Genomic DNA, 12,420 nt, shown 5'->3' with positions numbered 1-12,420 from the left:
TTTATAGGACTTTGAGAAGAATGGATTAAGTATGTAAGATCACTCACCACTATTACTGATTTTGCTTGATCACAATATTGGAAGTCTCCATATCGGACTGATCTACGTCCCTTTAAATTTATAAAAACAAGATGATAATAAGCAGCTTGTTGAAACACGAGAATAAGCTTAAACTCTATGTCCTAATGTAAATGAGAACAGTAAATCACAGGCAATAAGTCAACATCTATGTTAATCACATTTACAGTTGCTTTCTAGACAAAGCTTAATATGATTCTAAGAATCTGACAGTGACCTTCTTATTCAAAAATTTAACAACACTAATTCCTATTAATTTATGTCAAGCATATTTTATAGCATTAGTATGAAGGTGCTTCTTTTCCAGCTAATTTAAAGATAGGGCATTTTGTATAATAAGATATATTTTAATACCTTTAAAAAGATATATTGTAAAGCTTGTTAAGCCTATAGGTTCACCTGACTAGTATGATAGCAGTGCTGGCTTTACCTGAATATTTTGGGGACCTTATAAACAGTGATTCTTTCTTTAGTGTTAAATATGCCTATTAAAAATGTGCACAGTTGATTTATTCATGTTGTATTATGAACAAAGTGGCTCACAAGTTCTTTTATAGTACATATGAACTGGTTTGCTTTCAAAACATCAATTCATGTGTCAATCTCTTACCATGCAGCAAGGTTCAGTTGTTTTAAAAAAAATAAAAAAATAAAAAATAAAAATCCTTGAAGTATAGATGTACAATATAGGAAAAGTCTGGCACTTCTTAGGCCTAATCAGGGGAGTGTCCCTTTTAAGTTATATGATGCCTAACCAATGATATTATGAAACTATTATCTGGGACAGGGAGAATAACTGAAAAAAAGTCACATTTAACTTTAGATGTTCTGAGACCCCAAACTGACTCTCTCACTTCCCATCAGCAAAGAACAGCCTGAAAGAAGGACTTAGAGGAAGTGCCTACCCTGGAGGAGATGGCCAATGACTTGATATAGAAATGAGAATATACCTTCCTAGGAGGCACAAATGTATCCTGGAAGAAAAGAATTCCATCCTCAAACACATACAATCAGCTGTGGGATGTGCAGGGCAAGAACGGTGGTCTTGAGCTGATCAGTGGACCCCTTACGGTAAAGTCAACTAGGTGCTAAATTCCCTGCTCTCTCCAGCTGCTGTGAAACTGCCAGCTCTTCTCTATTCCCTCCTGAAAGCCTTATATCTGCCAACAGGCGAGAGGAGAGATAGAATACTGGGAAGACTGACAACCACTTTAAAGGAAAAAAAGCACTAAATTTAGTCATATATATTCACCCTGACCTTACTTTTAATTAAAGTTCCAGCAAGGAAGTTACTTACATCTCTGTCTACTGTTGTTGCAAAACCAATGGCTTCTTTCTGTGTACAGTTGACAGCTTTCTGGAGAGTGTATATAACTTGTTCATACGTGTGGACTTCATCATTAAAAAGCATGCAGTAGTAAGTGTCACTCTTCTCGCTATAAAATAAAGACCACATTTATATAATTAAGTGCTTAGCGTCTAATCTATTTTTAATTTTAATAATTTCCAACAATCTGAATATCTAAGCTTGGGTTAACCCTGGCACTAATGAGGTACATCAACAAGGCTTTATCCTGAAGATGCTGAGTGCCTTTAACTCCCACTGGCTTCAGTGGGAGTTAAAGACATTCTGCACCTTATAGAAGTGTTCAGCACCTTGAAGGATTAAGCGCCTACTGAGTAAAGATGCAGAGTATTAAGTTAGTCTGACAATTCTTGACTTTACTTCTGTGCACTTTTTTTTATTCTGGGTTAGCAGTTTTCTAGTAAGGAAAAATTATCTAACATGCCTGTTACACAATATTGTCCCATAGCTTTGGCACTATTTTCCTACCCCTTCCTTTTCTAGGTCTCCATAATGGTCTCTCTAAACCAAGCAACTAGAATCCAGACGTCTTTTTCAAATCTATGTTTACCATGTCACAACATAAGATACCAAACCCATAAAGCCATTAGACCAGTTCTCCATACTTTTGTCAAAAAATTTAAATCCGTGTTAAATATAATTCTAAAACTTCTACCATTTACAGTATTTTCCCACGCAAAACAGAACTAAAAGAAACTACTGTAGTATAATCAAATGTTAAATAAAGAGGTTTCATTCCTAGTGCTATTTATTTCAATGCAGAGTGATAATTCCCAAGTTGTAATTCATGGACCAACAAAAGGGGTTTGAATAGAGCTGGTTGGTCAAGTGGCACCCCTCAACACACCTCCACTTCCCCACTTGTTTTAAGATGCTACATAGAATTAAAATACAATTTTTCCTCATAAACAATTGTAGCTGCTACAAGGACATTATCTGAGCACCAGCTAACACTGGAGATGGTCTATGCAATCATGAAAGGAAAGAGAGATGATCCATTGTATGATCCCCACTATAAAATGTTTGAAAGCCACTTGTATACATCATCATCCTATTGGAGTTAAAGGAAGACAGCATGTAGACCAATGATACACAGACCTCAATGGTTCAGAAGTCAAATTAGTGATCATAGAATCACAGATTATTAGGATTGGAAGGGACCTCAAGACATCATCTAGTCCAATCCTCTGCTCAAAGCAGGACCAATCCCCAAATCCCTAAATGGCCCCCTCAAGGACTGAACTCACAACCCTGGGTTTAGCAGGCCAATGCTCAAACTACTGAGATCAGCTTACCCAAAAGAGCCACAGTAGTGTGACTTCATTGCTTAATTTACTGTAGTACTATTCATATTTAAACAGTATGACAAGGAAAATATTTAGTGTTTTTGTACGTATATAATTCTTACAGCAAATAAACTCATAACTTAGTGCAAATTGATAACGTAATTTGTTAATGACATAGTAAAAGTATCCCACTTGTTGTTAATGAAATCAGCGTTTTAATACCACGTGCTGCAAAGAGGCTCAGAAGACACTTTAAAGAGCCACTTGCAGCTCTTGAGCTGCAGTCTGAGTATCACTGATGTAGACTAACGTGAGCATTTAAGTTTTACACTTTAAACACTTGCACGTCTTGAAAACCTCAGGACTCAAAGAATATACTTACACAGTCTCTAAACCAGGTGGCAATTCATTTTCTTTTTCCCATGTTAATATATCTACTGCATACTGAAACATGATAGCAAAAACGTTATAAGCTCTTGCTATCATATCTTCCGATAAATGCACCAGAGGATCCTGAAAAGTGAAATCGATTATAGTGAGATAATAGAAGAACATTATAGGGAAATTAAACAAAGAAAATGAACAACAACAACAAAAAGAATCATTTGAGTTTGGGCTCAAACCCTCATTCCCATTATCCTGCTTGTATTGGACATTTCATTGTTCCTATTTCATTTAAACTTACTAAGTTATAATATCAACAATTATCAAAGCCACATCTCCTTTTGTCAAATTTTGTATTCACACTAGTTATAGTACATTACAAATTATAAACAAGATTCCAGGTTCCAAAATATTATATTTCACTCCTCTCCCTCTTGCCTGTTTCTGGGTAACCATATGATAATTTGTTGTTAAATATTTCTAAGATATGGTGGTGCTCAATGGCCACATCGAAAAGTTTACACCAAAATGCAAAACACGTAAATACTTAATTTATACTATCCCATTTAATGCCACTGTGGAATTTAAAATTATAGCCATTCACTAGTTTTGCATACCTTACTAAATTTATTTTCAAAAGTAGAAATTCAGTACAGAAAAAAAAGTCTGTAAAGCATGCATGAATTCCACAAAAAAGTGAAGAATGCCAGTTTGATTGTAATGGCTCATTGACGTGATTATAGTCTGGTGGGAAAATATGTACTGAATTCTCCTCATATATACATGAAAAACAGAAATGGTCCAAATTTGTAGATGTCATCTATACTAAGGAATTAAATGATAATCGGGGGGGAGGGGGAGCGGGGAATTGGAAAAGGAAATGGAGAATGACTGCTTGCACCCAGAACAGTTTCATTCTTAATATCCCTGATTTATGTTAAACTGTTATTGCATCTTTGTAACTTAACAGGAAAACAGAATAAAACCCAAAACAATATGAAGTTGGTTCACTGCATGCCCCCAGCAGGATAAGGTCATTGCTCAGACTATAGCACAAGCCAGACTGGCAACTAAAATTAGCAGATAATGGTTCTATTTTTGGACAAAACACAAGTGATTAGAAACTACTGTGGAACAATTACATTTCAACTTATTTATTTAACTGAAATCCTTTTAGAGCTGTATGACTGCAAACTTGGAATCTTAAACTAGAAATAATGTTTGCAAAAAAAAAATCAAACTGTTATTTCAGGCTAGGAAAACAATTCTCTCTCTCCCCTCCTTCTTGACATGTTTTACTCCAAAGCAAGCTTTCATAAGAGTTTTTGCCTCCTCCTGATAAGTAGCATTAACTTATGAAGAACAAATAACTGTAACCCTTAGCAAATCTGTCATTATAATAATAATAATAATAAATCAAGATAAATGAGTGAGAGGCAGTACAACTTGACTTTAGAAAGCAGTGCACACTAGTTTGGTGATGTCATCAGTGCTGAAAAATTGAGATTGTTCCTTAATAGGAGCACATGGTCCACATGAGAAGGAAATGATATTGAAGTAAAATGACATATTTTAAAGGTGATCCATAGGTATTTTATTATTAACTATCTTTAAGGTTATGTCATCAATCCAAAAATAGGAAAGATAAGAAGGATGTTAGGCACAGCAAAGATTCCAAGTTGTGTTTGCTCACTCATGATTTCAGATACCCTGGAGTAACTGCTATCTATCCTACTCCACAACCATATGCATCAGAATGCAACATGATGTACCAAAGAACTTCCCTGGAGCAAAGGTAGCCTACTGAGAGCCATAGGTATCAGACAGAAAGCCTTTGGAGTACCTAGTGCTATTTTACTACTTTCAAAAATTATTTTATAATCGAACAAACAAACAAAAACTGCACTTTTTTTTAAGCCTGTTCTTTAAATGGTAAAACCACACCATGGTCTAACTCTACACTGTTTAGTCTTCCCTCTAGCATGGAGCCAGTCTATAACAGACTTCCATAGTGTTTGTTCTTCAAAAGGCTGCCTTTAAAAAAAAATAAAATACTAACACACACAGTAGACACAGAAACAAAAATTAGGAACTACTTAAAAAACCTCCAGAGCCTGCATTTAAGTTTAAAATGTGTATTTAAGTAAACAAATAATGCATGATATTTCAGTCAGATGTTAGATTATTTTCAGGAGCCAAAAAGAATGTATTAAAATTGAGACTTAATACAGATATAGTGACTTTCCAATAACCATTCTTCTCTTATTTTCCTGGCTAATGTGCTTTTGTCTTTCATTAACAAAAAAACCTCTTCTTACCATTAGGAGAATTAAAATACCCTCAAGGTAAACAGAGCCAATTTTTCCATAAACTAATTTAACTTCAGAAAGCTCCAGATGACTCATTTATTAGTTTCATGCAGGGCTGATAGGCATCATATTATTGCTGTTTTAAGTTTTAAGAAAATCATTTGTCATAAAAAAAAAAGTACATTCCAAGAGAGTAACAGGTGATAGCTCTTACAGCAGAAAACTTTTCATGAGTGGTATAGTGAAAGAAGTTAGCAATACTAAATACTATATTATTATTATAACTGGGATGTGTAGTCTGCATTCCTTTTTATGGCATAATTTTCTTCCCTGCCTCCATCTTTAGAATAATGGTGACTTTTCTAATGTTCTTTGTATTTAAACAATCTTAAAGGAATACCTCTGCTGTAACACAAATGATCCCTCTAGAAAAAAAAATCAGTTTGGGATTACAATCAGACAATCAGAGTTTCCCAATATTTTGAGAGACATTTAACAAATAAAAGAGGTGTTTAAGAACACTGGGGAATCTTGGAAGTCAGATGGCTGGTATATGTGCAGAATCAACTAAGAAACACATTTCTTTTTCCATACCAGTCTCATGATGTGTGTTTCACAGTACTATAAGTGATCAAATTACAAACATTAAATATATACTTGACTATAACTATAAAATATAAATATTTGTAGGGGAAAAAAGGTATAACAGATATTTGGGGAAGGGAAACTGCCTCTGCAAGGGCTTTTCTCCTTTGGAATGCACTCTTTGCCCTACCCCCAGGTCCAAAATACCCCAGGATATACTAAACTTCAGGCCATCTGCCACTCACCCACAACTGTCACCACATCTCTCTTTTGCACCATCATTCTCCTCTTCCTCCCACTACCACCAACTCTTCTTCCTGGTTACCCTCACTCCCTCTACAGTTCCACCACTTCTACCTACATCTCGGACCCTTTCCACCCCCATCTAATTCCCTCTATCAGCAGCAGAAATCAAGGTCCCACATCTGAGCGTCCTCATGACAGCTGATAACTCTGGCACTGTCTCCACTCACCTGTCCCCACAACCGTCTCCACCCATCTTGTGCCACCATTCCTAACCTCCCTCCTCTTCTCCAGCTGTCCATCTCTAAAACGATCACAGCAATCCACAGCCTCTTCATATATTATTCACTCCAGCTCCTGCCTCTCTCAGTGACCTGGATCTCTTCCTCTGACACCGTCCCTACAGTTTCCTTCTCTTACAGAGGCCTCTCCTTCTCTTACACTCCCCACTCTGGATCACACCATGGTGAGGGCATTGGTCTTCTGATCTCCTGTTCCTGTCACTTCTAATCCCTCCCACCTCCCCTTCCCACTCCTCCACCTTTTTTGAACACCGCTGCATTCAACTCTTCTCTCCTCTCCTCTTTCACATTATGGTCCACCCAATGAGACCTGCTCTGTGATTTTGACTCCGGGCTCCCTCTTATCCTCTCCTCGCAATCTCCAACACCCATATTTGGTGACATCAACTTCCATAATAATCCCTTAAGCTGCAGTTTCCTCACCTCTCCTCTTCATTAAACCTATAGCCCTGGATACACTCTCCTACTCACCATAAGGGTGGTTCATTTGACTTGGTCTTCATCAAGTATTGCTCTCTTTTTAATCTCTGCTGCTGAGTTCCCACCCTCAGACCATCACCTGTTCTCTTTCACCATTGTTCATCATCGTCACCTGGCAATCTCTCTGGAACTTCCAGTCCATTATCACTGATGGCTTCTCATCTGCTCTTTGCATCTCTTCCCCTGGCTTCCCCTTGTTTATAGCAGCAAATATAAGTAGGCATGGCAGAATTCAATTTTTTTGGCTGTAATTTTGACAGATAATATCTATGTTTATTTCTAAACTTCTTTTCCTGATTTTTATCAATTAAAAATTTTCAGTGACATGAAATTAGGAGTTTTAAGCATTTTTTCTATTTAAAATTTCACACCCATCAAAAAACTAGGGGACAGGAATGTAGCTGTTAAGATTCAACAAGTTACTATTTAATATCTGTTGAAACACAAATTGTCATCAACACAAGCCAGAATATACAAAATAAATATCAAACTCTCATCATAAGTTCTCAAGCTTACATTGTCCATTTGTAAATTTTGATCATCACAGATAGAAATATTTTTTGTCAAGTTTGTGTGTGTATATGGTGAAATCGACATTTATTAATATTTACCAATAAAAATCTAATCCTACTAAGCCAAAAACAAGCTGCTTGTCATCACTTTGAGCCTATCCCCACCATAACTAGCATCTCTCATTCCCTATCCTGCCTCTGATCAGCCCATGATACCAGCCTGCATTACCCATTTGTTAAGTTTTCAAACCAAGAACCTTTGTACTCCCCCTCATGCTTGCTAGGAGCTCCCTGTAAACATGCACAAAGCCACCTCACTAGCTTTCTTTCAAATCCTTGCTTAAAGCTTTCCTTTGCCATGAGAGCACGCACACACACCAGACATAGCCAGGTTGGGTTCCTCCACCACCCCCTTTAGCACATGTCGCAGCTCCTCTGTGGGGGCACCAAAAAATGGAAGGAGTTCTCTCAGACCTAGTGAAGAAGAAATGGAGAACCAGACCAGATTCCCCACATAAACCTCCTTGGACTCAGTATATGACATTAGCTGTCCATCCATCTTTCTGGATTAACATTTTTCCTATGCTACCAGCTAATATGATTAGTCCTGTGTCTCAACCGGTAGAAATCTGTTGCAGTGCTGAAGATTCAGGGTTCAGACCCTGTTGATGATCTATGACAGCGGTCCCCAACCTTTTCGGCTTGGACCACTGCGGCAGTGGAGCACCCGCTGAAATGCCGCCGAATTTCAGCAGCGGCGCCTCTCAATGACGTCGCTTGCCGTCGACAAGTCATGTCATCGAGAGGCATCGCCACCGAAATTCAGGAGAGACGCCTCTCGATGATGTCACTTGTCGACGGCAAGCAACGTCAGTGAGAGGCGTCCCCGCCGAAATTCGGGGGCGACACCTCTCGATGACATGACTTGTTGACGGCAATTTGGTTCACTCATGGTCTTAAAGCTTTAACATAAATACTAGGACACTACAAATGTTCCAATGTTTATTAAAAATTTAAGAGTCCACCATTTCACTAAACACTGAAGTATACAGATTTTATTATTTCTATAACATTTAGTTTTCTTATTTTTGAGGCAAATTTATAACCTTACAAAAGTCACATATAAGATTATTAGAGATTTATTTTCCCTTAACTTCTGAATTTCAGAATTGTGCATAATATGGTCTGGCAACATATAATGTCGTAAACTAGCACTATTACACAATATCTATACATAAAAATTTTATTTATTACCTCCTCTTCTGCTGTCTCTGCTGTGTTAAGTTCATGCTTTTGACAGTACGGACTTTCTTTCCAAGCTTCAGTATCACCACAATCACAGAAACCTCCTCCACCTGATGTTGTCATCTGAAGTTATTTAAAATACACAAAAAACTGTATCCATGTGCAAGATCTATGTTAACTGAAAGCAACAACACATTAACTCTTATGCTCTTAGAGATTTTCCTGTATGCTACTCAAATAAATATGGTAAAAGCATTACCCATTTGTTAAGTTTTCCATGACAGACAGACAGAGATTATCTACACCATTAATCTGTTTAAAAAAACAACAACAACAACAACAACATACAATTACATTGTTAAAGTAACTCTAGAATATAGGCCTGGAGAGGTCGCATACAGCATCTGATGTATTTATAGAACACAGAAATTACCAGTATACGTTTATTCTGAATCAGTCATAGAAGACTGGTCTGATTTAAAAAACACACCACAGGATCTTTTCTTCAAATTCCAATATTTAAAATCTTTGCATTATAATGTCATTTATAAATAGGACACTTGTTTTGAAAACAAATTGCATACTGCTACATCCTACTATATAAGGACATCAGAGGGATAGACACTACAGTTTGAGGGCCACATTTATAACAACTGGCTTCCGTTATGCTTACTAAAGTTGATAGTGAAAAAAACTGCAGTGCTGTGACCTGAAGAGTTCTGCACAGCTCAAAAGCCTGCGTCTCTGACCAATAGAAGTTGGTCTAATTCGCTTACCTTGTCTCGCTAATGACAAATATTTGCATTTGTACACTGCATTGCTCTATTTCTACACTTCAGTAAAACTTCGTTTTAAAATAAAAAGCTCTTGAAATAAGTATTGAATACAATTATATCTTAAATCACAATTGTGAATGGAGTTCATAAATACATAATGATTCTGTGACCTATTTTTGATGCACAGATTCTCCACAGTACACATTATCCTCTTCTGTCTAGCAAGTTAGTCAAGGCACTCAGATCTCTTTTCATTTTTAGAGAATACTTTACACCTCCAAAAACCTCTATTCCTGTTGTTTCATATTGCATTAGTAGTTACTAAATGAAGAGTGCATACTAACACCCGCCACAATAGTAAACATAAGTACTCTATCAAGGGTATTGAGAGAGGAAAAGAAGCTCTCTCCATTTGTTTCAACTGTAACACTTCTACAGAAATTCTATTACACACTTGACAGTACCAAAGAAACAGACTGATATGTGAAGACTAAGGGTATGTCTACACTATGGGATTATTCCGATTTTACAGAAATCGATTTTTGGAAACAGATTGTATAAAGTCGAGTGCACGTAGCCACACTAAGCACATTAATTCGGCGGTGTGCGTCCATGTACCGAGACTAGCGTCAACTTCTGGAGCGTTGTACTGTGGGTAGCTATTCCATAGTTATCCCATAATCCCTGCAGTCTCCCCCACCCATTGGAATTCTCAGTTGAGATCCCAATGCCTGATGGGGCCAAAAATTTGTCAAGAGTGGTTATGAGTAAATGTCATCAGTCAATCCTCCCTCAGTGAACGCAACGGAAGACAATCATTTTTTGCCCTTTTCCCTGGATTGCCCGGGCAGATGCCATAGCACGGCAACCATGTAGCCCGTTGAGCCTTTTTTCACCATCACCATATGTCTACTGGATGCAGCTGACAGATGCGGTACTGCAGTGCTACACAGCAGCATCCCCTTGTCTTTGCAAGTTAGCAAAGACGGTTACCAGCCCTACTGTACCGTCTGCTGCTTTGCGAGCCGGCAATGACGGTTACCAGTCATACTGTACCGTGTGCTGCTGTCATGGGTGCTCCTGGCCGGCCTCGGTGACATTGGTCAGGGGCACCTGGACAAAAATGGGAATGACTCCCAGGTCATTCTCTTCTTTAAGTTTTGTCTAATGGAGAGTCAGTCCTACCTAGAATATCGAGCAAGCCTACTAAAGAACCAGAGAGGCAAACAGTCGCTCTGGATCAGAGCCCCAAACATCCTGCAGAAATGATAAGCTGCATGCCATTCTAGGGGATGCCCTTGCAACTACCACACTCATTGCTTCCCTCCCCCCACCCCTCCTGGGATTGTGGGAGCTGTGGGACTTCTACAGTCGCCCCTCCCTCCGTAAGCGTCCATTTGATTCTTTGGCTTTCTGGTACGCTTGTCTCAGCTTCTTAAGTTTCATGCAGCACTGTGCTGAGCCCCTGTTGTGGCCTCTGTCCATCACGGCCATGGAGATTTTTTCAAATATTTTGGTATTTCGTCTTTTGGAATCGAGTTCGGATAGAACAGATTCATCTCACCATACAGGGATCAGATTCAGTATCTCCCGTACGGTCCACGGTGGAGCTCTTTTTTGAATCTGGGCCTGCATGGTCACCTGTGCTGATCAGCGCTCCACGCTGGGCAAACAGGAAATAAAATTAAGAAGTTCAGAGGGCTTTTCCTGTCTACCTGGCCAGTGCATCCGAGTTCAGATTGCTGTCCAGAGCAATCACAATGGTGCACTGTGGGATAGCTCCTGGAGGCCAATACCGTCGAATTGCGGCCACACTAACCCTAATTAGCAATGGCAATGTCGATTTCAGCGCTACTCCCCTCGCTGGAGAGGAGTACAGAAATCGATTTTAAGAGCCCTTTATATCAAAGTAAAGGGCTTCGTTCTGTGGACGGGTGCAGGGTTCATTCGATTTAATGCTGCTAAATTCGAGATAATTAGGCCTGGTCTACACTACAAGTTTAAGTAAACATTTGTGCTAGTTAAAAGGAACATCAAGTTAAAAAAAAAATACTCATCTGTACTACTAACAGTATGGTGGATTAAAGAAGATAAAATTTTTATTTTACTCATTTCAGCTGTGTGTGTTTACTTAAATATTTCACTAGGCTTGACAAATTAATCTATTTCACTTTTCTTTCTAGAATTTCTCATGCAAAATTCGCAGCCATGAAAAACACGTCATGGACCGTGAAATCTAGTTTTTTTTGTGCTTTTACCCTATACTATACAGATTTCACAAGGGAGACCAACGTTTCTCAAACTGAGGGTTCTGATCCAAAAGGGAGTTGCAGAGGGGTCACAAGGTTCAGGGGTGGGGAGCTGTATGGGCACGTGGTGCCCGTGCTCCACCAATATGAGAGCATGGTGGTCTGGCTCCAACAAAGTTTGGAGCCTGGTCTCTCCCCCAGCCCCACCTGCCACCCCCAAGCTCCTCCCTCAAAGTGCCCCCCCACTGCCTCCAGGCAATTTAAAAGGGCCTGGAACCCCCGCCGCCACCACCACCGGCAGCACAACAGGACTAAGACAGCTTCCTGACTGCCTGATCCACTTCCGGAAGCGGCCGGCACGTCTCTGCGGCCCCTGGGGAGAGGGGAAAAACGGACAGGACCCGCACGCTGCCCCTGCCCCAAGCTGAGGCCAATGGGAGCTGCAGGAGCGGTCCCTGTGAGCAGCAGTGCATGCCTAGGAGCCCCCTACCTAGGAGCTGCTGCCAGAGGGGGTGCGGGCTGCTTTTGGAAGCCGCCTGAGGTAAGCGCTACACACTTCACCCTCTCCTGCACTGCAACCCTCTGTCCCAGCCTGGACCCCATAC

The 12,420-nt window shown here is 39.4% G+C and overlaps 1 protein-coding gene across 3 annotated transcripts in view; it reads right to left on the bottom strand.

The window, feature by feature from the left end:
- The window catches only part of UBR2 (ubiquitin protein ligase E3 component n-recognin 2), a 119,511-nt gene that overhangs the window by 97,418 nt on the left and 9,673 nt on the right, over positions 1 to 12,420 (bottom strand). For 2 of the 3 annotated variants that reach the window (XM_030557628.1, XM_030557627.1), the window contains exons 4-7: positions 8,800 to 8,913; positions 3,113 to 3,243; positions 1,376 to 1,514; positions 48 to 110 (exon numbers count right to left, since the gene is read on the bottom strand). In XM_030557628.1, coding sequence (XP_030413488.1) covers positions 48 to 110; positions 1,376 to 1,514; positions 3,113 to 3,243; positions 8,800 to 8,913 — 447 coding nt within the window. Of the gene's footprint in view, positions 1 to 47; positions 111 to 1,375; positions 1,515 to 3,112; positions 3,244 to 7,145; positions 7,279 to 8,799; positions 8,914 to 12,420 lie in introns of those variants that run through there. The other variant, XM_030557629.1, reaches the window with a different exon arrangement.

This window comes from Gopherus evgoodei, chromosome 3 (assembly GCF_007399415.2).
Source record: "Gopherus evgoodei ecotype Sinaloan lineage chromosome 3, rGopEvg1_v1.p, whole genome shotgun sequence".
Taxonomy (NCBI): domain Eukaryota; kingdom Metazoa; phylum Chordata; order Testudines; family Testudinidae; genus Gopherus; species Gopherus evgoodei.
The sequence above is the reverse complement of the archived record's forward strand: the minus strand, read 5'-3'. Positions and strand labels throughout refer to the sequence as shown.